This window comes from Euleptes europaea, chromosome 18, assembly GCF_029931775.1.
Source record: "Euleptes europaea isolate rEulEur1 chromosome 18, rEulEur1.hap1, whole genome shotgun sequence".
Classification (NCBI taxonomy): domain Eukaryota; kingdom Metazoa; phylum Chordata; class Lepidosauria; order Squamata; family Sphaerodactylidae; genus Euleptes; species Euleptes europaea.
The window spans coordinates 824319-850865 of NC_079329.1; the positions used below are offsets into that span (position 1 = coordinate 824319).

Genomic DNA, 26547 nt, shown 5'->3' on the forward strand with positions numbered 1-26547 from the left:
TCTTTTATCTTTGGCACCTTGGGACTAGGAGGGTGGCTGCCTTGGCTGGCTCAAGAGCCGGATAAGAGCTCTCAGGGGGCCCGATTGGGCCCCCTGGCTGCATGTTTGACACCCCTGCCCTAGAGCTCTCCCTTCAAAGCTGGCCTTTTCTCCAGGGGGACTGGACTCTGTAGTCTGAAGATCAGCGGTAGTTCCAGGAGATCTCCAGGCCCTACCTGGAGGTTGGTAATTCTACCTACCGACCCCTTAGAAAATCTAAAAAAAATCATCTAGTAGCCCTCTTTTTCTCTCCCCACCCCCATAAAGTAGGTCATACAAGATTTCCAAGCCTCCGTTCTGCCCTATTGCTAACTCTGGGTTGGAAAATCTGGGAGATAGTGGGATTTCCTACCTGCAGAGGGTGGGATTTCAGAGTGGGAGGGAGCTCAGCAGAGTCCACCTTCCAAAGCAGTCACTTTTCCCTGGGGAGCTGCCCTCTAGTCTGGAGATCAGTTGTAGTTCCTGGAGAGCTCCAGGCCCCACCTAGAGGCTGGCAAGCCTACTACTTATTTGTTTGAGCATGGTTTTGTTTTTAAATTATAAATCATTTATACCCCATCTTTCCTCGTGGTTCATCTCCTTATTTGCTGAGTTCCTCGGTGGGGCTGAGGTGTGTGACTCCTTGGTGGAGCGCAGGCTGTGCAGGCCCTGGTTCTGTCCCTGCCATTTTCCCTCGTATCAAGGAGAAATAAAAGGGCCAGTTGCAGGAGATAAAAAAGAGGCCAAGGCCAATGGTGCAAAATACAGTAAAAATATGTTATTACTCAGCTAAAATTCCCTACGTGTTTTGCCAAGATGATTCTTTAGGGGAATCTGTTAGTCTTGCGGTGATTTTCAAAAAAGAGTAGAAGATCAGTACTCAGAATTTTAACTGAGTAATACAATATATTTTTACATTATTTTGCACTGTCGGCCTTGGCCTTATATTTTGTCTCCGGCCATTTTATCCGCCATTTCAGTTCAGAGTGTTTTACTTTTTGTCTGTTTCTCTGCTTCTTGGTATGATGGGATCCTTGTTCCAGCAACTTGCCTCATAGGTGGTTGCATTGGATTAACTCTTTTTCTCTCATCTGCTTTGCAGTAGGTATCTTCTTGCCTCAATGGCAGACAGTGATGATGAATACGACCGCAGGCGCAGGGACAAATTCCGACGGGAGCGGAGCGACTATGACCGCTCTCGCGAACGCGATGACAGACGGCGAGATGACTGGAGTGACAGGTGGGCTTTAAGGATCAGGGCTGGTAATCAAGGAGAGGGGGGCTGAGTGAGCTGAAGAGAAGACTGAGAGGTGATATGATAACCATCTTCAAGTACTTGAAGGGCTGTCATATAAAGGTTGGTGCCTAGTGGTTTTCTGTTGCCCCAGAAGGTCGGACCAGAACCAATGGGTTGAAATTAAATCAAAAGAGTTTCCGTCTAGACATTAGGAAGAATTTTGTAACAGTTCCACTAGCGGTTTCCTCAGTGGGACAGGCTTCCTCGGGAGGTGGTGAGCTCTCCTTCCCTGGAGGGTTTTAAGCAGAGGCTAGATGGCCACCTGTCAGCAATGCTGATTCTATGGCCTTAGGCAGATGATGAGAGGGAGGGCATTTTGGCCATCTTCTGGGCATGGAGTAGGGGACGCTGGGTGTGGGGGGGGAGGTAGTTGTGAGTTTCCTGCATTGTGCAGGGGGTTGGACTAGATGACCCTGGTGTACCCTTCCAACTCTATGATTCTATGTTCTTTGTCTTGGGGGACCATTCCTGTGCTGTAGATTTACTCTGCAGCTGTGGGTAAGTCCTTTGTTCAGTTTTGGGGTCCTCATCTCTGTAATCAGCATGAGGGGCAATCTTGCAATTGTGGCTTGGGAGCATCAGCAGAATTAGAGCCATAAGAACCAAATAATTGCTGGAGTTGCTTTTTCACAGAGGGTAGAGAAAAAGAAGAGGTGGCCTGACAGGTTGTGCTTCGTATGATCTGTGTACCTCTTACTCTCAGGGAGTGGGATAGGGGCCGAGAGCGCCGGAGCAGAGGAGAGTACCGTGATTATGACCGGAACCGACGAGAGAGGTTCTCTCCCCCTCGCCATGATCTGAGCCCTCCGCAGAAGCGTATGCGGCGTGACTGGTAGGTGGCTCTGCCTCTCCACACCTTCCTTTCACCTGCATTAGGTGGCCCCAAATGGGAATTTCTCTGAAACAAGGAGGCAAAAGAAATGCTGCTTTGACATAGCCTAAAGGACCATGTAGTCTAGCAAGTGTGTGTGTGAGCCTGACAGCACTTGGACATCTGACCTTGACACACCCACGTGCAGAGCATGAGAGGAATATCTGTCCCTTGCTGTTGCCAATCAGAAACATACGTGTGCATGCTGCCTGTCAGCGGGGAGGTTCTGTTTTTCGGCAACTCTTGCTAGTTTACATTAACATTTTTTCAAGCCATGTGTCATTGTGGTCAGTTGTAACCTGTGCCAACAAATTCTGGAAGCTAATTATGTGCAGCACGAAGAAGGGCTTCCCAGCTCGTCCTAAAAACAGCAACAGCACACTATCAGTATCCTGGTTCTCTCCCAGTCCTCTTGAGGATGTTTTTCTGCCCCCTCCCCCAATTTCCACAGGGATGAGCACACAGCCGACCCTTATCACAGTGGCTACGAGATGCCCTATAGTGGGGTCTCCACTGGCCCCACCTATGGACCTCCCCAACCTTGGGCCCACCCTGAAATGCACGTGACACAGCATCACATCTTGCCTATCCAAGCCAGGTAAGCCAATTCCTCTCAGCCTGTTCCACGCAGTCTCCTGAGTATAATCCACCCAAAAGATTTGAGGCTGTGGTGTTGAGCCGCAAATGACATTGTGTTTGAAGGGTGGCAGTAGGCCACCTAAGAGCTCCAAATGGATGCATTTACAGGAGGGCCCCCGGGCTGTTGGCTCAATGGTTAAGCAGAAAAAATGTGTCTATGAGTGTATTTTCTCATTTGTTTGGTCTCCTGCTTAAGAGTTTCTGTTTTTAAAGAGCAGCTTATGTTACTTAGTGGTATATTGTTATTTATACGATTAGCATGCTAAGGCTTTAGGAGATAGCTGTCATAGGGTTTTAGTCCATAATATTTGCAATCTTATGACAATAACTTAAAGTTTCCAGATTACTTGGCTGGGCAAGGAGGGCTAAATTGTATATTAAACAGGGAGAGAAAGAGCAAGAGGCTGCAGTTATTTCACTTTTGAAGTCTTCGGGAGTGAGGAAAGCCACGTGATATAATACAAACAGCCAGGTTGATAGTCTGTGCTTCATAAAATCTCAGTTTTTCTGCTTTGTAGCTCCGTGCCAGGTGCCGACAACTCCTCCCCTCCATGCCCAAATAGAAAGTTCTCTCAAGCTTCAGTGTTGGCGGTTCCGCTGTTGTGCTTTCAGGGCCTTGGTCTTGGTCAGGGGAGGTGATTGTGAGGGGTTTTTTTGCTGGCATATCTCTAGCTGATTCCTGAGCACTTGGAAAGCAGCTGCAGAATTTTATTTGGAAGAAAAACTGCTTCCTCTTAAGAGGCATTGAAGGCTGAGCACATGTCTGCACTGTTCTCTTCCCAGGCTGGGGAACATCGCAGAGGTGGACCTGGGCATTGCCCCGCCTGTCATGAAGAGTTTCAAGGAGTTCCTCCTTTCCCTGGACGATTCTGTTGACGAGACGGAAGCTGTAAAGCGCTACAACGACTACAAACTGGACTTCCGGCGCCAGCAGATGCAAGACTTCTTCTTGGCCCACAAGGACGAAGAGTGGTACGTCTCCCGTGGGCTGGGCCTTCTGCTTTTGTGGAGGGAAGGGGCATGGAACTAGGGGAGGAGGGTGGGTTGGCGCCGCCTGTGCTGGTAGCTGAGCAGCTGGAAGTAGTGAAGCCCTCGGAGCAGAGGAGGTTTACAAACAGGTTGGTTGGTTTCTCATGGAACGAGCGCATGGCTGCCCCCTTCTCATCTTGAAATGGCGCTGCTGCTGCTGAGAACTTGAAAGATTGTGAGTTCTCTCTTGAAGTGAAAATGCCGCCCTCCAGCATGGCCAGAGGTTTCTGGCTTGGTTCATAATTGCAGGAAAAGTTTCTGTCTTTCCTTGTGTGGTTTGGGGCTCCTTGAAATTTCTGTGACTGGTAGATAACAGACATTGTGGAAGTAAGTGGAAATAATGGGGCACACGGAGGCTGTGATCCTGTGCATGCTTACAGGAGATTAAATCCCACAGTGCACAAAGGGGGCTAATTTCTGAGTAAATATACATGGAATTGCACTGTGAATTACATAAGCTAAATTACATAATTCTGGCATCCTCTGCTTGCTGGACCAGTATGTTGACATAATTCAGTTGTCTATGAGGTGACAAGCATGGGAATCCAATTCCCCTCACAAGCACAGCGCAATGTCTGACCACAACGGCTGTTGGAGGGCCACTCACGGATTGGATGGGGGTGGGAAATCATGTCAGAGATGTCATAGAGCAGGTCCATCCCCATTTTGAAAGATGGATCTTTACTAAATACGATCGCCTGCTCCTGTAGTTTGAGGCTTACCTTTGACCAGTCAACATACAGTGTCTGCATCTGTCTTATCAGATGTATATCCTCACAACTGCCCCATGATGTTAGAGACTGTCCAGCTGTTGCCTGGTAGACTTTAATGGCTGAATGGAGATGTGAAGCCCCATCTCTTCACTCCTAGCCCCACGTGGTAAGGACTGACCCTTCCCAAAATTATCAGCTCTTCCTAAATATTGGATCAGACTGACATTTCCGCGGGCGCGAGTATTGTCACTCATGGAGTGTGATTTCCCCCCCCCTTTCTGCATTGGCCTGGAATGCCTCCTGAAATTTTGTTCCTGGGGGGATCCCCTTCTCCACGATCTGGATCGCAGGAGGCATTTCAGGCTGCAGTGGGGGAGGTGGGAAAGGAGCTCACTGTGAGTGGAAATCCTTTGTGTCCATAGAAACATCTTGTCTGGCTCCAGCCTGGAAATTCCCAGAACAAAATTGTCCCATTCTCAGTTCTCCTCTCTTATCTGTCCTTCATCGTGATGCCCTTGAGCCATTCATTGCAAAAGCAACCCCTGCCTGCCAAGCTCACAGGTTTCTTTGGGGAGGGGCCTCTCCATATGTTTCAGAATCCAGTTGTGCAAACAGTGTGTTTAGAACTGTGAGTGTCACCTGTCTGGCTGCCATCATCATCACTGCAAACGTGCCCAGAACTTACGCTTCCTCCCCCACCCCCAAAAAAATTCTGACTAGCTCTCCTCCTATGTACCTTGATGGGTCACTTGAGTTACACAGCCAGCTGTGAGGGGCAGAAAGGAACAACTCCCTCTTCCTCTGCCTGGTTGTCTAGAGATGGTTCTTGCTTGCTCCAGGTGAGTGGCCTTTGACCCCCCCCCCCCGCCTCAACACAGAATATGACTGTTCAGCCATGTGGGTTGCTTCATAGGGGGCCCAAACTGCTTGCGGGGGAACTCGAGGGATCTCGGAGAGGACCTAAGATGAGAATACTAGTCAATGTATCTTATTCCCAGGCGGTCTTATTAATGGTATCCTAGATGCCATACAGATACTGTGGTGGGTGTGTTTTGAAGTGCTAGAACATGTGGATTGAGGTTCTAAAGGCAAAGCAGACTTGCCAGATGGGTTTCACATCCCATTGAATTTGAATTCTCCTTTCCCCACCACGCAGACTCTGAAACTGATTAGGTCTTAGGAGAGAAAGGGAGGGTGGGAGGCTGGAGAGGCATGGGTGGGAGCGCTCTGGGGGGTGCATTGGAGAAGAGAGGCGGACGGACCCTGAGAATGAAGGATAGCTGCTCAGCCTTCCTCTGCAGAGGAGCTGCTTTCCCTGAAGCTCTTAGTTTCTCCGGTTGCTGCCGTTTGAGTAGCTCTGTGGTTGAGTAAGCTGAAGTTCAGTCCTCTGCCTTGCCTGCTGGGAGGGAGCTGCTTGTGTGGACACTCCTTGGCAAGGGCAGTTGTGCTCAGCACCCCTGCAAAGCCCAGTCTTGTTTTCTTGGCTCCAACTGGACCAGGGCAGCTTGTTTCCCCTTTCTGCATGCCCTGAAAGACACAAGGCAGGCAATTGGTTCTCACATGAACAAGACGGGGGAGCCCATGTTCTCATACCAGTTGCCCCCTGGTCTGAGAGAGGGAGAAGGAGCCAGAGCATGACACCCTTCAAGGGACCCAGGTTGGCAGGCTCCCTGCATCGAGAAACCCAGCTTCCTTGCTGGCAGATGTGAAGGGGGGAAATCTGGGGTTGGGGGGGAACAGAACAACACAAGTCTTAGAAAAACTGGCAGTTCTGAGGAGCCCTCAAAAGAAGATTCCTGAAACAGTTTCTTTTTTGGGAGGAGGGAAACGCTTTTTAAGACAAGGTTGTACTCGTTCAGCATGTTTAGTACGAAGGTTGTCTTACATTAAAAAATCTGCACCATTCTTCTCGCAGCACATTTTAAGATATATTTAAATGTGACTGTTTTGTTTACAATGAATGTGAGTGTATAATATGAAGATATCGTCTGGCAGAGTTTTCAGTGTGTGTTTTTTCTTACCTGCCAGATAGCAAAAACTAAGATGTTCGTTCTTAGGTATTCCAGGGTGCAGCAGTTTGCAGCTCTCTTTCCTGTTGCCTGTGATTGTGTTTGGGCAAACAAAAGCATTTATACTTCTCTAAGTTTCCTAAATGTGTCCAGCACTAGAATAAGCTAAGCTATACATGATGCATTTTATGCTTTTATAGGAGTAAAATAAGCTTGAGCTTAATAAAGTATTGCATGTGTTTCCACGTTTGAGAAAATTCCTGTTTTTTCGCCATGACTTCAAAATTTCTGGAAACGTTACCTTTTTCCCACCTCACCTGCCCCAGGTCCCTGACAGCCAGGTACTTATATCTGAGAAAAACTGTTCACTGGGTATTTGTCATCCTTTCTGTCACAGCCTCAAGGCCTGATTTTGGCACCTGGGAAATGAGAGTTTTTCCCCTGCCCCAGGAAGGGGAACCTGGGTCACTCCTGCCTGTCAGAATGGGGTTCTCCCCTTCCTCAAAGTTTGGGGTGCCAAGGTGAAGGTTGCCAACCATGGAAGGGCGGGGTCCATTGGAAAAGGTTCCGGGGAAGGCAGGTTCTCCACGGCAGTGTGTGTCCCTGGGACTGAGGGGCTTTGGTGGGGGTCCCCCCTCTGGCAAGTGTTCTTGAGGCTACCGGGAGGGCTGATGCAGCTGTCACAATTTTTAACCATTTTGTTTTCCTTTTCTCGTTTTGTTTTGTTCTGGATGTTAACTGAAATAACGTGGCCTTTTCTCCCCTCCTCCCAAGAGCCTGTCACAGGAGACTCCAAAACTCAGCCGTCCTCAGCCTGGAGAATCCATAAATAAGCCAAACAAACCCGAGAGCCTTGGCTTCTTTTTTCCTTCCTCTCTCTGCTGGCGGTGACTTTTTGTTTTTCCTCCGGAGTTCAGGCAGCCAGGGCGTTCACTGTGCACAATGCAGTGACTAGCTGAATGTGTCTCGTCAGGAGGTAGCCAGGGCAGGGATGCCGCGGGCCCGCTTCCTTCTCTTTTGCCAGCCCTGCGGCCCAGCGGGAGAGAGAGGCCAGGCTTGGTAAATCTTTTTTTTTATTTTTTTCTTAAATACCCACTGAAGAAAACTCTTCGCTTGGAAGGCTTGGAGTGTGATCCCCCTCAGTGTATGTATGCCGTGTTCTGTCTTCTTAAATCAGAGCTGAGAAAAAAAAAAGAAATTCTAAACACGTATCTTGTGTTTTGCAAGATGAAATGGTGGAAGGCGTGTTTTGGCTTTTGTTGTGTTCATTCCCTTCCCTCTCAGAGCTGCTTTTACACCACCACCATCCCTGACATCTGCTGACACCCCCCCTCCTCCCGGGATCATGCAGGCCCTGTGGTATAGCTGGAAGGCTGCCCCCCCCTTGCCAGGAAACTGCCTGACTCCCCACCGTGTGTGACCTCTATGGGGTCAGTGACTCCAGGGGAACACGTCCCATCAGCCCACGGTTCTTGAGGCCCCGTGCTTGCACACACCCCTCGCAGAGTGGCCAGGCGGGTGCCAGGCCTGCCAGGCCTGCCTGCCTTACAGACAGGAGGGGTGTGCAACACAGCTGTGGCATGGGAGGCTTCTCGTCTCTACCAGGCAGAGGAGTCCTGGGAGGGGAGGCTAACAGAGGCTGGAGCAGCTCTGGAAAGCAGCCTGGCCTGGAGTCTCTGGAGGGCAGAGAGCAGGATGGGGTGAGGGGGCAAGGGAAGGCTTGCAGGTGATGCAGAGAGGGCATGAGCAAAAGAGGGGTCCAGCAGTGGGGTGTGGTTGGAGAACGGAGGGGGTCAGCCCTCCCCCTCCCAGTGTGCTCCTTACATTTCTCAGGTGGTCTCTCCCTTCCTGAATGGCATAGCCACCCCACCCCCGAATCAGGAGAAAAAGCTAAAAGGGAAGAGCTGCTGTGAAATGTCCCCTCCCCCCATTGACACCCCTAAGACCAGCCGCCCCTTTGGGCTGAGCGGGCAGAGCTCAGAAGGGCCTGGGGCCAGCCAGCCTTCTGACTGCTCCACTTCCGCCCGCCCGGCCAACAATACTCTTCTTCAGGCACGCCCCCTGGCCCATCTCCACAGAAGAAAGTGGAACCGGGGGTGTCTCCCCACCCCCCACCTCCCCGCTTTGCATGTGCGGATTTTCCACGGAGAGATCTGGACCTTCTGCTCTGTTTTGGGCTCACACCTCTCTTCCCTTCCTTTTTTTTGTGTGTTTCTCCCTCGCTCTCCCCACCCCGCCCTGGTTAATTTGGATTCCCTCCAGGTTCCGGTCCAAGTATCACCCAGACGAAGCCGGCAGGAGGAAGCAGGAAGCCCGCAACGGCCTCCAGAACCGGCTGAACGTCTTCCTGTATCTCATGGACAACGGCTGGTGTGAGAACTTGCAGCTGGACATCGACAAAGCCAGCGCCATCATCAAAGTCCTGGATGCTGGTAGGTGCTTGGCCCAGCCCTCTTTGGCCAACAAGGAGCCAACGTGCTCAGTGGTCCATCAAAGTCAGTATTGTCTACTCAGACCGGCAGCGGCTCTCCAGGGTCTCAGACAGAGGTCTTTCACCTACTTACCTGGTTCCTTTAACTGGAGATGCCACTGGAGATTGAACCTGGGACCTTCTGCATGCCAAGCAGATGCTCTAGCACTGAGCCACGGCCCCTCCCAATCGATGGGCTTAGGCGCAGACTGCTTCTGGTGCTGCTGGTGTGATTCTGCTGCCTTTGGCTGCTCAGCTCAGGGCCTCCTGCCACAGCTGCTGCTTGCCACGCAAAAAAGCCTTGGGGTGCTTTGAAGCAGTGCCGAGGGAGCAGCCAAGGTGCCCAGAGAGTCGCCCTGAGGCAAAGAGCCTGGTGTGGCATTGCCAAAATTCCCCGCTCAAGGGCTCGTAACTGCCAGGGAATCTCCATGGGAGCTAGGAATAGTACATTTTTGATTCAGGGGCTTCTGGCTGTCCCTGCTGGTGGTTCTTTGAGGTACCTGTTTATGAGCACGCCTGAAGCTGCCTTGTACTGAGCCCTCGAGGGTCAGTCTTGTCTTCTCAAGACTGGCAGCTGCACTCCTGGGGTATCAGGCCAGAGGTCTTCCACATCACCTCCTGCCTGGTCCTTTTGACTGGAGGTGCTGCCGGGGATCGAACCTGGGATCTTCTTCATGCAAAGCAGAGCTCTACCACTGAGCCACCGCCCCCTCCCAAGGGGACAAACAGGCGCGCTTCCCCTGGCCCTTTTCCTGCCTGCAGCCCCCAAGGGATCAGCCCCTAAGGGTGCCGGTCTTGTCTTGCCACAGCGGTCATTAAGATGGAAGGCGGGACAGAGACTGACCTGAAGATCCTGGATCAGGAGGAGGAGGAGGAGCGCCAGGAGAAGGCAGAGCCTGGGAAGAAGGAAGATGGCCGGCCGCCAGACCCCGAGCGCAAAGGGGCCGAGAAAGACGACAAGGAGGAGACCAAGAAGGTGCAGGCTGGGGGAAGGCGTGGGTGGGGGGCGGCAGAGCCTCCCCAGGCTTGCACCTTTCTTGTCGCAGCACTGAGAACTCTGCAAGCTACACCTCCTGGGGTGGGGGACTGTCAGGCGTTTGGCTCTCTTCCCATCATCCACCCTCTGCCTTGCCACTCTTCCAGGCGAGTGATGAAGAGGTCACGGAAGACAAAGCCAAGAAGTCCTCGGAAGAGGAGGAGAAAAAGACAGAGAAGAAAGAGGAGCCGGACAAAGAAGCCAAGAAGGTCTGCTTTGAGCCAGTCACCCTCTGGCTGGGCCTGGCCAGTGGGGCTCTGGGTGGGATTATGAGGGCGGAAAGAGCTGAAGGGGTCAGCTGCAGCTCTCCTGGCCAGACCCCATCGCTGAAATCAGTTCGGCAAAGTAAGCAAATATATATGCGTATCTGCTACTTATTTTGCGGGGTAGGAACTGATGGCATCCTGGGGGCCTCTTGTCGAGCGAGCGAGGGTATGCCCCGGCATCTGTCAGTCCTGAGAGGGGGCAGCGGGTGCTGTGGGTGGCTCTTGGCCAAGCCCTGCCACATTGCCAACCTTCCCTCTGCCAAAAACTTGCAGCTTAGCTGAGAGCATCCCTTGGGCCAAGTGGAAATCTGTCTGAGAGAGCGCACGCACTGCGCCAACGCAGCCAGTCCAGCCTAGTTGGCTGTGCCTGTAGTGGCTGGGCGCGGCAGGGAGGGTGAGGCTGACCCGACAGTCATTTCAGCCCCATGGGAAGTCCAGCAGGAAGGCAAGGGCCCTGCGTGCCAGTTGGGACAACGTGGTTCTCAGAGGGTGCTCAGAGAGGGCTTGGCTCTGGTGTGTGTGAAGGAGCTTCCTTGGCCCCCGCCTGGGAAAGCAGCCCGGCTTGTGTGACAGGAGCCCTTTGCTTCACAGACCAGCCACAAGCGGAAGCGGAAGCACAGCGGAGACGACAGCTACGACGAGGGCAGCGTCTCCGAGTCAGACACCGAGTCGGAGGGCCGGCACCCAGGAGAGGAGGACAAGGAGGGTGAGACGGGGAGGCGAGAGCCAGCTCGGGGAGGGGGGAGGCTTGTGCGGAGGCGGACCTACCCAGACGCCTTTTGCTGCCCGCAGATGAGAAGCCCAAGGAAGAGAAGGCCATCAAGGAAGGCGAGGAGTCCCCCAAGACCAAGGAGAAGGAGGGGGAGCCCAAGCCCCGCCCCTTGCACAAGACCTGCTCCCTCTTCATGCGCAACATCGCCCCCAACATCTCCCAGGCTGAGATCGTGGCGGTGAGTGGGGGAGGGGCGCTGGGGCTTCATCCGAGGCCAAGGGGCTGCCCAGGGGTGTGCATCCGGGCGTCCGGCTTTGTTGCACCATCCTGCTAATTGAGGGCTGCGTTCCCCACCCCTCAGCTGCCTGCGGGTTTCCTGCTTTCATTATGGCCAGCCACCAAGCGGTGATCTGGGAGCCCAGGTCGGTGGTCGTCTTCTGCCCGGCTGGCTTTGTGTCCAGTGGGTGTGTGTGTGACCTGGCCAATGCTGAGCTTGTTCTCTTTCCTCCCCAGCTGTGCAAAAGGTACCCTGGCTTCATGCGCGTGGCTCTCTCAGATCCCCAGCCAGAAAGAAGGTAACTGGGAGTCCATCTCCCCTCCCCCCCCTTGGTTGTAAGCCTTCCACACACGATGAGGCAGCCATGCTGGTTGCTGGCCCTTAGCCTACCCTTCTGCTTGGCTGCCCTTTGGCGGAGGCCCTCGGGGGCTGTCCAGGACCCAATTGGGTGTTGTTCATGATGCTCTCAGTGGCTGGCCACAGCATGGGGGGCATCCGTGATCATGGATAGGCCCTTGAGACAGGCAGATTGAAATCCATCCTGTCGTACATGGGAGTAGGCAGAAAAACTCAAATTTCATGTCCAGCACCATCTCTGGTCAGTTATTTGGCAGTCACTAAAGCAAGTTGACGTAGCCTACCTTGCAAGATTGTTGCGATGGTAAAATGAGAGAAGCTTCCATGAGCTGTGTCAGGGGCACGTGTGGCAGAAAACGGCCACGAGGAGCCCCACCTGATATCCGTCTCCAGCCTGGCAGCAGGAAGCCTAACTGGAGCCATTCCTGTTTCAGGTTTTTCCGAAGAGGATGGGTGACGTTTGATCGAAGTGTCAACATCAAGGAAATCTGCTGGAACCTCCAGAACATCAGGGTAAATCCTAGTGGAAAAACATACCTTTTCGCCCAATCCATTGAGACATTTGGCTAATGCTGTTAGAAACAACTTAAATACTAAAGGAACTCAAGTCCAGAAAATCAGTTTATTTGCAGATGAAACAATGCTATATCTAACAACTGAATTGTTACAGGGTTTGCAAAGTCTTGCAGGAATATGGGGGGAAATCTCAATGTGTAAATAAAAAGAAACAGGAGGTTCCAACCTCTATTCAAAGAGAAGCTGAATGCAAAAACATTACCAATTTTCAGTACAAATTAACCACCTGCAAATGGAAACATTCAGGGATTAATAATAACCACTATTCTTGAAGACTTAATAACAATTAATTTGAGCAGTTTAAAATAGGTAATTGAAAAATCTCACTGTTTGGAGTAAGATGAAATGCTGCCTAAATCGCTGTCTTTTTTTCCCAGAAGTTACTACTTCCCTTATCCCCTAAGTATACCACAGAATGGCAGAGGCTTCTAGATCATTTCATTTGCAACCAAAAGAAAGCCACTTTTCTTACATCTTTGGATATCCCCCAAAAGGGGAAGGTCGGGGGTTCCAAACCTATATGTTGCTCAGCATCTCATCTTAGAAATAGCCAGCGTGGTGTAGTGGTTAAGAGCGGTGGTTTAGAGTGGTGGAGTCTGATCTGGAGAACCGGGTTTGATTCCCCACTCCTCCACATGAGCGGCGGACGCTAATCTGGTAAACTGGATTTGTTTCCTCACTCCTACACACGAAGCCAGCTGGGTGACCTTGGGCTAATCACAGCTCTCTCAGTCCCGCCTACCTCACAGGGTGTCTGTTGTGGGGAGGGGAAGGGAAGGTGATTGTAAGCCATTTTGATTCTCCCTTAAGTGGCAGAGAAAGTCGGCATATAAAAACCAACTCTTCTGCTTCTTTCTATATGTTTCTGGGAACTGGTAAATCATGGCTTAATATTGAAGAATCATATTGCAGCCAGTATACTTTAGAAGAGATTTACCTGGATGCAATATAAGTACCCTCTCAATGTTAAATAATCCTTTTCTAACTGAAGCTCTGAAAAAAGCAGGGCTCTAAATTGCTCCAGGAATTTCTCCAATACAAGCATTTCTAGGACGAGAATTATTCCATCCAGGAAGAGACCAAAGTTCCTTTCCAGTCTGGAGAACAATTTACAAAGGTTAAACAATATATTTAAAAAGCGACTATTGGTGCCAAAACAGAACTGTCTAATACTTGGGTTTCAGCACCCCCAGGTTCAACGTTGGATGAATACCCCAGGCATTGTACGGCAGCAAGAGAACTCCCCTAATTTGAGAATTTTGTTGTTTTTATATCATGTTGCTGAAATTATGGCAGTTGACTTTCCTAAATTGTGACAGATCTGGCATATTATTTCAACACAGCCCATAATTAACCCGTTGAAATAAAATTTTGTAATAAGGGGTAAAAGCCCCTCCGAGCCCAGTCTTGGCTGGGGCGAGCCGGATATAAGCTTGAAAATAAATAAATAAATACACATTTTAAAATCCTGGCAGGGAAGAGGTGGCTGTCACCTGAGGGGCAGGAATTTGTTTCTCCTCCCAAATGTGTCCTGAGCCTGATTCAGTTGTAGTACCTGAGGGGAGGGGAGATCCGTTGGAATCAGTTCCCTTGGTCTTGTCTTCCAGCTGCGGGAATGCGAACTGAGCCCCGGGGTGAATCGCGACCTCACTCGGCGCGTCCGCAACGTGAATGGCATCACACAGCACAAGCAGATCTTGCGCAACGACATCAAGCTGGCAGCCAAGCTGATCCACACACTGGACGACCGGACCCAGCTGTGGGGGGCCGGGGAGCCCCGCCCTGCCGCTGAAGTCTCGGTCAGTTGGGAACCCGCCTTGGGGGAGGGGGCACCTGCCCATACCGTGGCCTACTTATAAGCTTTTCCCAACCTCAGATTTGTTTAGAGGACCTCCAGGGGGTAAACTTGTGGGCTGGGACTTCTTGACTGGCCTCTCCCAGCAGAGTGGGTCGTAAGCCTGCAATGCCCCCTTCTGGTGGGTTGAGCTCTGAGTTCCGCAGGGAAATGCAGCTGCCTGCAGATGACATAGGAGCGCGGCACCAGTTGACTGAGCAGAGCTTGTAGCCGAAGAAATGGGTTGATCTGTGTGTTTCTCTTGAGCCACACGTAATCACTCCGTCTGGCTCACTCCATCTCCTCCCCACCGGCCCCAGAGCTTACCATCCCAGAACCCAATCCTCAAGAACATCACGGACTATCTGATCGAGGAGGTGAGCGCGGAAGAGGAGGAACTGCTGGGCAAAAGCGGGGAGCCCTCAGAAGAGCCCCCCAAGGAAGGGAATCCTGCAGAGATCAACGTGGAGAGAGACGAGAAACTTGTCAAGGTGACCACATCTCTGTGTGTGTATGTGTGTGCTGCCCTCATCCCTAACCTGGGCAGGAGGGGACCCGCTGGCTGGGGTGGAGAGGCCTCGTGCTGGGCCCGTCTGGATACCTCACCCTGGCTTTCTCCTGACAGGTGCTGGACAAGCTGCTCCTGTACCTCCGGATCGTCCACTCTGTGGACTACTACAATACCTCTGAATACATCAACGAGGACGAGATGCCCAACCGCTGCGGGATCATCCATGTACGGGGGCCCATCCCCCCCAACCGTGTCACCCATGGGGAAGGTAAGAGAGAGAGAACGAGAGAAGCATGGGCCCCTCTTTCCTCCTCAGCTAGCTGCTGGGCCCTCACCCATTCCACAGACCCTCTAGCGAGGGGGGCAGGGCAGTTGGTGGCTTGCGGAGACCTTGGCGCTGGCCAGTTCATCTTCTGTCTTCGGTGCAGCCCCACATGTGGGACTGCGCCTGCGCACAGGCCTACCACCGGAAAAAACTTTAATAGCCTTAAGCCTCAGACTGGGAATGCCCCTCCCACCACAGGCGGGGCCGGTCTTCGCGCTGGAATCGCCCGCATGCTGCTGGGCGGGGCATCCCCCTCCCTCAGTTCCTTTTTTGCGGCCGCCAAGTTAGGAGCTTTTCACCTTACCTCAGCTTTGTCAGTTCTACAAGTTTGTAAGTCTTGGTTGCCGTCTGGGCCCGCCTGGCCGGCTTCCTCCTTCCCCGTTATTCGTCGATCCTCAAAATAAATAAATAAATAAATATAAAATAAAATATTTGAAACTAAAGGATGTAAAAGGAAGAATATTAAATAAACGGAGAGCCCTTCTCTATCCCGGTCCTCTCGTCTGTGCACCGAGAGCCGCGATGGCCCCCAAGACCCCGTTTAAACTTTGCACAAAATGCTCTGCAAAGATGCCACATTCCGACCAGCATCAGCTTTGCCTAAGCTGTTTGGGTGAGGGGCACAACATCTCAAAATGTGCGATTTGTCAAGGCTTCTCCACCCGCTCCCGCAATGCTCGCGCGGACCGGCTGAGCACCGAACTTTGGAAGAAGGCTCTATTTGCCCCTCCCCATCTGTGGGCTCCAGAACCCCGGGAGGCGCGCACTCCATTCGCTCGGCACCGACACCCGGTCCCAGCTCTGCACCGAAGTCTCCGGATCCAACCCTCTCGGATCCGACCCACGTGTCAAAAAAGCACAAACACAAGACCAAGCACCACGACAAGCCCTCCGGATCCAGCCGCTCGGCGCCTAAGAAGCCCGTGTCCGCCAAAAAGACCCCGGATCCGAGCCTCCAACCCTTGGTACCACTGGTACCGAGGACACCATCCTTTCACTCCGGCTCCCCCCTCCAGTGTTTCTCCGACCTGGAACTGGATCCCGCGGAGGACCCCCTCCTTATCTTGGATCCGACACTCCCTGATCCAACGATCTTGGTACCGAGCCCGTCGGTACCGCAGCAAATCCTCCAACCTGCGCCTTTGGCCTCCGCTCCCTCCATCTCTCCGGAGCTAGTCAAAGACTGGATAGAATTCTGCAGGTTCAGACAGATGACTGCGCAGGGAGAGCCGGTTGTCCTGAGAACACCTCAACTTCCCCCTCATTTTACTCCACTGTCTCAGAGATCCCCCAGACCTGAATCAGAACGGGGCGACTCAGAAACCAGAGGCTCCCCCGGGAGCTCTGAGGAGGCCTACGAGCCATCCCCTGATGAACTAGTAGGCGACACAGAGGCCATATCTCCATCAGAGGACCTAAAGCTCAGAACGGAACAGATGATCAGGATGGCTGAGGCCCTTGATATTAACATCTCTACTGCAGACAATAAGCCGAAGGATAAAATCCCCAGCCGCCTTTACCCCAACTCTCCCAGGATCGCTGCCTTCCCAGTCCTGGAGGGCCTCTCTGAGATTGCTAGCTCAATATGGAAGAAGCCTGCATCATCACCCGCGTCTTCAAAAAAGATTGAAAATCTTTACAGGATAAAACCGGAAGCAGCTGAATTTCTCTTGGTTCACCCCCCCTCCTTCCTCCATAGTAGCGAGCGAAATGCAATCCAAGCAAACACAGGGCCTGCACTCTACACCCGCAGACAAGGAGAGCAAACGTTTGGATCAACTGGGTAGGAGAACCTACACCTCTTCAGCCCTAAGCTTCCGCATCGCTAACTATCAAACTATTATGGGGGGGTACCAACTCTTCCTATGGGAAAAGGCAGCCCCTCACATCGAGCTTCTCCCAGAAGAATCCAGAAATGCCCTGCGTCTAATCCAATCTGAGGCTACTCACCTATCAAGACGAGATAAATGCAGGCAAGCATTCTGCAGATGTAGCAGCCAGAACCATGGCTTCAGCCATTACTTTAAGAAGACATGCATGGCTCCTCTCCACAGCTATTCCAATGGACACATGATCCCTCATCGAGGATCTCCCCTTTGAAGGCGACACACTCTTTGCGTCCTCCACCAACAAGTTCCTCACTAACCTGAAAAAAGATCGCCAGACTGCTAGATCCTTGGGAGTAGCTCAACCCTTCCAATTCCAGCAATGGGTCAGGGCTCAGTTCCGTCAGCAGACCTTCGGGTTCTCTTTCCCCAGATACCAACGATACCAGAGGTTCCAGCCGTATCCTCCACAGGGAAAATTTCATCAGACCAGTCAGCAAGGTCAACGCAAGCAGTCCTTCAAACCTCAGCCCAGCCCCAATGTCCAACACAAGGATCAGAGACAATCTGGTCAAAAATTCTGACTATCTCCCCAGGCCTGCCTGGAAGAGCTGCCTTTCCTGGACAGGCTGGCTAAGTTTCAGGAGGCCTGGAGTGCCATATGCTCAGACTCCTGGGTTCTAAAAGTTATCTCTGAAGGCTACCACCTGGAGTTCAAGTTTACCCCAGTTTGTTCTCCTTCCTCGTTAGCAGGCTATAACCCGTTTCCCGAGTTTGCACCCCAACTAGAGGAACTCCTCCAGAAGGGTACAGTCCAAAGAGTTGTTCCACCCTGTTCCGGTTTCTTCTCAAGAATCTTCATGGTCGAGAAAAAGGATGGGGGGTCCAGACCCATCATTGACCTCAGGTTGTTAAATAAATGTTTAAGAATTTCAAAGTTCAGGATGGTCTCCCTACCCTCTGTTATGGAGCTTATCACACCCAACACTTGGTTTGCGGTTTTAGACCTTAAGGACGCATACTTTCACGTGTCCATTCACCCTGACCATAGAAGATTCCTCATGTTCCGTTATGGTTCAGAATTTTTTCAATACACAGTCCTCCCCTTCGGTCTTGCAACAGCCTCCAGGGTCTTCACAAAGTGCATTGCAGTGGTCATGTCTTACTTCAGGAACCAGGGTTGTACTATCTACCCTTACCTCGATGACTGGCTCCTCACAGCCGCTGACCCAGATACCCTCTTCACCAATTTACAACTGATCCTGACCACTTGTGACAAACTGGGTCTCAAGGTCAACCTAAAAAAGTCAAGGTTGGACCCCTCCCCCAAAGCCCAGTTCATTGGGGCGGTATTAGACTCCCCTGCAGGTAGAGCGTTTCTCCCCCAGGAGAGGGTGATGGCCATCAAGAATCTAGCTCACCACTTGATGCGGTGCAGACATCAACCGATAGTCTCTATCCAGAGATTGCTAGGACTCATGGCGTCAACCACAGCGGTCACCCCTTTCGCTCGGCTACACATGAGAGATTTACAAAATTGGTTTATAAGGGCATACGACTACTCCCGTCACTCTAAGTGGCACAGACTTTCTGTCCCGAGAACGATCCTGAGGTCGTTAGAGTGGTGACTCTCTGAACCTAACCTTTTGAGGGCGTACCCCTGGGCTATTGGACTCCAGAGTTTACCCTCACAACTGATGCCTCCTTGGAGGGCTGGGGGGGGGTCACTGTGGGTGCCATTCCATCCAGGGAAGATGGAGTGATAGAGAAGCATCCCTGCATATTAACATGCTGGAACTAAGAGCTGTGCGTTACGTGCTTACCTCCTTTACAGATATCCTCCATGGCTCCAGAACACTCCTGCAGTCAGACAATTCCTGTACGGTGTTTTACATCAACAAGCAAGGGGGTACAGGCTCCATCCCCCTTTGCAGAGAAGCCCAGAGGGTCTGGGGGTTAGCCCTAGCGAACGACATACATTTAAGAGCCATCCACATAGCTGGAATACACAACACATGGGCAGATTCCCTCAGCAGGGAATTTCTTACCAATCACGAGTGGGAACTACAGGACATTTTCCTCCAGCCCATCTTTCAAACTTGGGGTGTCCCTCAAATCGACCTCTTTGCCACCAGAGACAACAAGAAGGCGGAAAGGTTTTGCTCTCTGGCAAGGAGAGATCCGGATTCCTTGGGAGATGCCTTCCAGATCACCTGGACCAACTCCCTGTTCTATTCCTTCCCTCCATTCCCTCTACTAGCGAGAGGTTTAGGGAAATTGATAGCGGACAACACCGACTGCATCTTAATAGCCCCTCGGTGGCCGCGACAGATCTGGTTTACCCAGCTGACACACCTAGCCAAGGGGAATTGCAGGACTCTGCCTTGCCACCCGAACCTCCTTCGCTGGGGCGAGCTAGCACACCACGATGTAGAGAGGCTCCATCTTACAGCATGGAGGATCATTCCCACTCGCATGTAGGCCTTTCCCCATCTGTTCAAGAGGTTATCTTACAGGCTCGGAGGCCCTCTACTCGCTACTCTTATGATATAAAGTGGGAGAGATTTTGGACCTGGTCAGAGACAAAGGGTTATTCACTCTTTCTGTGCCCACTCCCCAAGGTCCTCGACTACCTTTTAGAGTTGACCACGAGAGGCCTCTCGGTCTCCTCGGTGCGGGTCCATCTCGCAGCCATTTCAGCCTTCCACGACAGGATAGAGGGCTGTACTACCTTCTCTCACCCCTTGTCCAAGCGGTTCTTAAAGGGCCTAACTAACTTGTTCCCCCCAACTCCCAAGTTAACCCCCCAATTGTCTTTGGTATTAGCGAAGTTTATGTTGAGCCCCTTTGAACCCATAAGCCAGGTTCATTTATCGTTCCTATCGGCCAAGGTAGCCTTCCTGGTTGCGGTCACCTCAACTAGGAGAGTGGGGGAGTTAGCGGCCTTACGTGTTGATGACCCTTTCCTCAGAGTCTATAGACTCTATACGGACAAAATTGTCCTTCACCCCAGTATCAGGTTGAAACCTAAAGTCATTTCTGCTTTTCATTTAGCTCAGGATTTGATTCTACCGGTCTTTTTTCCCTCCCCAACTTCCCGGGCGGAAAAGACACTTCACACATTGGATTTGAAAAGAGCCATTCTTTATTATATTGACAGAACCAAACACTTTAGAAAGTCCAAAGCACTGTTTGTCTGTTATCAAGGCCCCCAAAAAGGCTCCCCAGCATCTGCCCAATCCATAGCACGATGGGTGGTCTCTGCAATCAAGATTGCCTACCGTCAAGCACAACTCCCATGTCCCCTAGAGATCAGGGCTCATTCCACTAGGGCACAGGGTTCGTCTGCCGCTTTCCACAGAAGGATCCCGGTTGGTGAGATCTGTAAAGCAGCCACGTGGGCGAGCGAAGATACATTTGTGGAGCACTACGCACTCGACCTGCAGGCCAGAAAGGATGCAGCAGTGGGCAGAGCAGTTCTTCAGTCGTTATTCTCATAGTCGACCCCACCTCCTAATGGGTAAGCTAATCAAAATCCCACATGTGGGGCTGCACCGAAGACAGAAGTTGAAAACAGAGTTGCACTTACCTGTAACTGCTGTTCATTGATGTCTTCGGTGCAGACACACATCCCTCCCTTCTGACCCCGCTGTCGACCTAAAAAAAAAAAAAATGTTAGTATAAGTTCACCTTACTTACCTGCTTCAGCTTTGGTCGGCGGCGGGCAAGGAACTGAGGAGGGAGGGGGATGCCCCGCCCAGCAGCATGCGGGCGATTCCGGCGCGAAGACCGGCCCCGCCTGTGGTGGGAGGGGCATCCCCAGTCTGAGACTTAAGGCTAATAAAGTTTTTTCCAGTGGTAGGCCTGCACGCAGGCGCAGTCCCACATGTGTGTCTGCACCGAAGACATCAATGTACAGCAATTACAGGTAAGTGCAACTCTGTTTTCCGGGCCCCTCGCCTGCCAAAGCAAAAAGGCCCCTTGCGGGGCCAGGAGGGTCAACGTGTTGGTCCTGGCGGCAGCTCTTGGAGGCTGGCAAAGCGGGCTCCGTCCTGTGCAATTTCCCACAGCAGGCAAGAAGTGCCACCTCCTGGTGTTGCCCCAGCTTTCCAGCAGCTCCTTTGGTGGAGAGGTTTGGAAGCCTGTCAGGGCCTTTGGGGCAGCACAGTGGGGCCCAGCCAGCTTTTCCTGTTCCTTGGCTGTGGGGTGGAGGAAGAGCCCATAGTGTGCCTTGCGTTTGTCTCTGTCACTCAGGTCTTCTTGGGTGTCCAGTTGCTCATCCCTGGGGGTGTGGAGAAGGGAGCCTGGGGTGTCCATGGCTGGGCTTCCTCCCTGCGGTGGATCTTTTGGAACATTTTCTGTGCTGTGGGTGGGGGCTGTCCTTGTTACTGTCACCAGAGGCTTCTGGGAGGGGAGGAGGCTCTTGTTGGACCCCTGGGTGTCCTGCCTCCCAGCCTTCTCCATCCACTTTGCCCTTCTCCCTTCAGTGGCCGAGTGGGAGAAGACTTTTGAGGAGAAACTGACTCCCTTGTTCAGCGTCCGGGAATCCCTCTCGGAGGAAGAGGCCCAGAAGATGGGCAAGAAGGACCCGGAGCAGGAGGTGGAGAAGTTTGTGACTGCCAACACCCAGGAGTTGGGCAAGGACAAGTGGCAGTGCCCGCTCAGCGGGAAGAAGTTCAAGGTAAGTCCCCACCCCCAGCCTTGTTTCTCCCAGGAAGAGAAGCCGAGTTCCCTGAGCACCTTTATATAAACACAAGAACATAAGAAAGGCCCTGCTGAATCAGACCAAGGCCCATCAAGTCCAGCAGTCTGTTCACACAGTGGCCAACCAGGGGCCTCTAGGAAGCCACTAACAAGACGAGTGCAGCAGCACCATCCTGCCTGTGTTCGATCGCACCCAAAATAATAGGCATGCTCCTCTGATACTAGAGAGAATAGGTATGCAGCATGACTAGTATCCATTCTAACTAACAGCCATGAATACCCCTCTCCTCCATGAATATGTCCACTCCCCTCTTAAAGCCCTCCAAGCTGGCAGCCATCACCACATCCTGGGGCAGGGAGTTCCACAATTTAACTATGCGTTGTGTGAAAAAATACTTCCTTTTATCTGTTTTGAATCTCTCACCCTCCAGCTTTAGCAGATGACCCCGGGTTCTAGTATTATGAGAGAGGGAGAAAAACTTCTCCCTGTCCACTCTCTCCAAACCATGCATAATTTTATAGACCTCTATCATGTCTCCCCTCAGCCACCTTCTTTCCAAGCTAAACAGCCCTAAGCGTCTTAACCGCTCCCCATAGGACAGTTGCTCTAGTCCCCTAATCATTTTGGTTGCTCTTTTCTGCACCTTCTCAAGCTCTGTAATATCTTTTTTTAGGTGTGGTGACCAGAACTGTACACAGTATTCCAAGGGTAGTCTCACCATAGATTTGTACAAGGGCAGTATGATATTAGCAGTTTTATTCTCTATTCCTCGTCTTAATTATGGCCAGCATGGAATTTGCCTTTTTTACAGCAGCCGCACACTGGGTTGACATCTTTATTGAGCTATCCACTACCACCCCAGGATCCCTTTCTTGGTCTGTTGCCGCCAGCACAGATCCCATCAGTGTATATGTGAAGTTGGGATTTTTTGCCCCAATATGCATCACTTTACACTTACTCTCATTGAATCTCATTTGCCATTTTAATGCCCATTCTTCCAGTATGCAGAGATCATTCTGGAGCTCTTCACAGTCCAGTTTTGTTTTAACCACCCTAAATAATTTGGTGTCATCTGCAAACTTGGCTACTTCACTGTTTAACCCCAACTCCAGGTCATTGATGAACAGGTTGAAAAGCTCCGGTCCCAACACAGATCCTTGAGGCCCCCCACTGCTCACATCCCGCCATTGGGAGAACTGACCATTGATTCCTACTCTCTGTTTCCTATTTTTCAGCCAGCTCTCAATCCATAAGAGGACTTGTCTTCTTATCCCATGACTATGAAGTTTGCTTAGCAGTCTTTGGTGGGGGACGTTGTCAAAAGCTTTTTGGAAATCGAAATACACAATATCCACAGGCTCATTCCTGTCCACATGCTTATTGACGCTTTCAAAAAACTCTAATAGGTTAGTGAGACAGGACCTACCCTTACAGAAGCCATGTTGGGTTTTGCCCAGCAGACCTTGCCCTTCTATATGCTTGACAATTCTATCTTTAATAATGCTTTCCACTAATTTACCCGGAACAGACGTTAAGCTAACTGGCCTGTAATTTCCTGGGTCCCCCCTGGAACCTTTTTTATAAATGGGTGTTACATTGGTCATTCTCCAGTCCTCTGGTACAGAGGCTGATCGAAGGGACATATTACATATCTTTGTTAGAAGTTCATCAATTTCCCATTTGAGTTCTTAAAGAACTCTAGGATGAATACCGCCTGGTCCCTGTGACTTGTTAGTTTTCAGTTTGTCTAGACGTTCTAGGACTTCCTGCCTTGTTACCACTATTTGCCTCAGTCCCTCATTTTCCCCTCTCCAAAATCTCTGTTCAGGAGAAGGAATCTGCCCTGTATCTTAAACAGTGAAGACAGATGAGAAGAATTCATTTAGTTTTTCAACAATCGCTTTATCCTCCCGTAGAGATTTTTTACTCCCATTGTCATCCAGTGGTCCAACCGCTTCCCTAGCTGGTTTCCTACTCCTAATATACTTAAAGAATTTCTTATTGTTTGTTTTGATGTGTTTAGCAATATGCCCCTCAAAATCTTTTTTTGCATCTCTAATTGTCTGCTTGCATTTCCTTTGTGCAAGTTTGTGTTTGCTTCTGTTCACCTCGTTTTGGCAAACCTTCCAGTCTCTGAAGGAAGACATTTTTTCTCTAATTGCTTCCTTCATCTTACCCATTAGCCATGGTGGTGACCTTTTGGACGTATTACTACCTTTCCTGACCTGCGGTATACAGGTTAGCTGAGCCTCTAGTAATGTGGACTTGAGTAACCCCCAACCTTTTCTCTGGGGAGGGGGCATGGCTCAGGGGTGGAACATCTGCTTGGCCTGCAGAAGGTCCCAGGTTCAATCCCCGGCATCTCCAGTTAAAAGGACTAGGCAGGTAGGTGGTGTGAAAGACCCCTGCCTGAGACCCTGGAGAGGCGCTGCCAGTCTGAGTAGACAATACTGACTTTGATGGACTGAGGGTCTGATTCAGTAGAAGGCAGCTTTGTGTGTTCAATATTATTTGGGGAGGAGCCATGGCTCAGTGGTAGAACATCTACTTAGCATGCAGAAGGTCCCAGGTTCAGTCCCCGGCATCTCCAGTTAAAGGGACTAGGCGAGTAGGTGATGTGAAAGACCTCTGCCTGAGACCCTGGAGAGCTGCTGCTAGTCTGAGTAGACAGTACTGACTTCGATGGACCCAATGGTCTGATTCAGTAGAAGGCAGCTTCATGTGTTCCCCTAGGGCCCTGAGTTCGTGCGCAAGCACATCTTCAACAAGCATGCCGAGAAGATCGAGGAGGTGAAGAAGGAGGTGGCATTTTTCAACAACTTTCTGATGGACGCCAAGAGGCCTGCGCTGCCTGAACTCAAGCCCAACCAGCCACCAGCCCTGGGACAGGGTCAGTGGGAATGGTACAGGGAGGGAGGGAGACGTGGGTCTGGACAGCGGTAGAAGCCTCAGACCTGCCTTCCAGTTCCCAGACACGAGCACACCTAGCAGATCCCTCCCCCCATGTCAGTGATGGCCAGCTGGGGTGGGGGAGCACAGCCTGATTTCAGTCCTCCGGCCATTCTCAAGGTCATGACCCGACCCCCCAAATCTGCACCAACTGCTCCCAGCATCCATCCTCAGTCGGTGCTTTCTTTTCCCTCTGCAGGCCTGGCCCCAGGGTTGCCCTATCCCCCCCAGGCCCCCCAAGGCTTGATGCCCTACGGACAGCCCCGCCCACCCATCCTGGGCTATGCAGGTATGTAGGCGCCGACTGCCAGGAATGGTCTTGACTTGGCATCTGGGCAGACTCCTCCAACCTGCAGGCAGATTAACCTCCGTGAACCTGGAGGCCTCGCTGGCCCCCTTCTAGGGCTGAAACAGACCTGGGGAGAGAGCTGTGCTGATTTCCAGCACACATTCTGGAAAGGTAGAAGGGTTAAGGTGTTTGTAGATGTTATTGCAGAGAAAGAAAGGGGCCCTTCCGTGCCTGCTGACTCTTGTCCTTGGTGCTGGAGGTGACCTTTAGAAATATGGCCGGGGGTGGGAATGGGTCTGAAGAGGGTCAGCAGTATGCTGCCAGAAACTGCCAGTGCCTTTTTTTGGGGAAGAAAACTGGCATCTGGATGGAGAGCTGTCTTGGGGGTGGGAGGGTGCATTTGTGTCACTGCCTGCTGGCCAGCGTTGACATCAGGGAAGCCCCACTGCAGAAAGTCTGTTGACTGCAGAATGCTCCTTGGGTGTTGATCATGCTGACACGGTTGCCTCTCTGTGCAGGGGCCCCTCCCTACCCGCCAGCCCCTTACGCAGCCACCAGGGGGAACTACGACACCTTTAGAGGGCAGGGTGGATACCTGAACAAGCCGCGGAACAGGTTGGTACTGACTGTACTTGGGGCAGAGGCTGCTGTAAGCCAGGGCTGGGCAACCTTTTATAATCAAAAGAGCCAAACGACGACAACATTCAGAGCAAGACATCAACCAGGAGCCAGGAGAAAAAAGTCCATTTGCATAACTTCAACCATACAACTTCACATTACTCGTAATTAACATGTTGATTAGTAATCTAAACCTTGCATAGCCTGAACTCTGGTTTTGTTGCGAGTCTTTTATTGGGAAGCAGCACACAGGAGGCCTCACCATAAGGAAGAAATATATCCAGGAGCACCATGCAGGATTGTTTTAGTGCATCAGCATAAACCTGTGCATGGCTCACACTTGGATTCCTGGCAGCTCTTCTCCCCCCCCTTGCATTACCCTCCCCATCAAGCATCTCCAAGAAGCCCTTCAGTCCCATACAAATCTTGGCCAGCTGTTCCCTTCATATACTAGTTATTCTAGCATCCCATCTGCTCCTCCAATGTATCTTCACTTAAAGGTGGCCTTTTCTTCTTTAAAGAGCCCGTTCTGGGCTGAGCCCCGTCTGGCTCTTTAGCCTCAGGCCTCCGACCCCCTTGAGCAAGGCCGGGGGGTCCTCTTCATCAGAAACATTCAGAGAAAAGTCTCAGCTCCCAACTAATTTCCACTTCTCTCCACAGGATGGTTCGAAGAGACCCACGTGCAATTGTGGAGTACAGAGACCTGGATGCCCCAGAAGATGTGGATTTCTTCTAAGTGAGAAAACACCCCCACCCCCGACCATTTCCTCCCAGGTTGGGTTTTTTAAAAATATGGCTCTTTTGACTCTGTGTGTTAATTTCCCTTTCCCTCTGTGTCTTTTTTGTTTTTGTTTTTTGTACATTTCATTTTCTCAGTTCCAAATAAATTTCAATAAACTCCCATTTGGACACCATTTTGAAGACTTGGCTGTCTTTAAACACTCACAGACAGGCCCCATGTGAATTTGCACACTGGTTCTGCGCAGCCCCTTTTTTCCTCCCTCCAGTTCCATTTTGCTGTTCATGTGGCAAGCCTTGGGGGGCTGGGAGGACCTCTGTTTCTCCTCTCCCCCCACCCCTTGCCCCTGCAAGCTGCCAGACAGGTCTGACCAGCTCACTTAGCCTGTGTGTGAACTGGGTAGATTTTGCTTCTGACACAAGGGATGCGGGAAAGAGCCTGGAGGTAATCTTGGGAAACTGTGCTGTCACCACACTCTGGA

General features: G+C 51.5%; 1 protein-coding gene across 1 annotated transcript; it reads left to right on the forward strand.

Moving 5' to 3' along the window:
• The first annotated feature begins 1122 nt into the window (after window positions 1-1122).
• On the forward strand, window positions 1123-26085 carry SRRT (serrate, RNA effector molecule). Its single transcript, XM_056863172.1, has 19 exons — window positions 1123-1258; window positions 2019-2147; window positions 2638-2784; window positions 3609-3797; window positions 8839-9008; window positions 9856-10022; window positions 10190-10291; window positions 10940-11054; window positions 11141-11298; window positions 11574-11635; window positions 12129-12207; window positions 13878-14069; window positions 14425-14595; window positions 14730-14883; window positions 21254-21447; window positions 24205-24361; window positions 24620-24709; window positions 25228-25324; window positions 25988-26085. The coding sequence occupies exons 1-19, from the start codon at window positions 1140-1142 to the stop codon at window positions 26061-26063; spliced, it is 2568 nt and encodes an 855-aa protein (XP_056719150.1). The 5' UTR covers window positions 1123-1139; the 3' UTR covers window positions 26064-26085.
• Window positions 26086-26547: the final 462 nt, after the last annotated feature.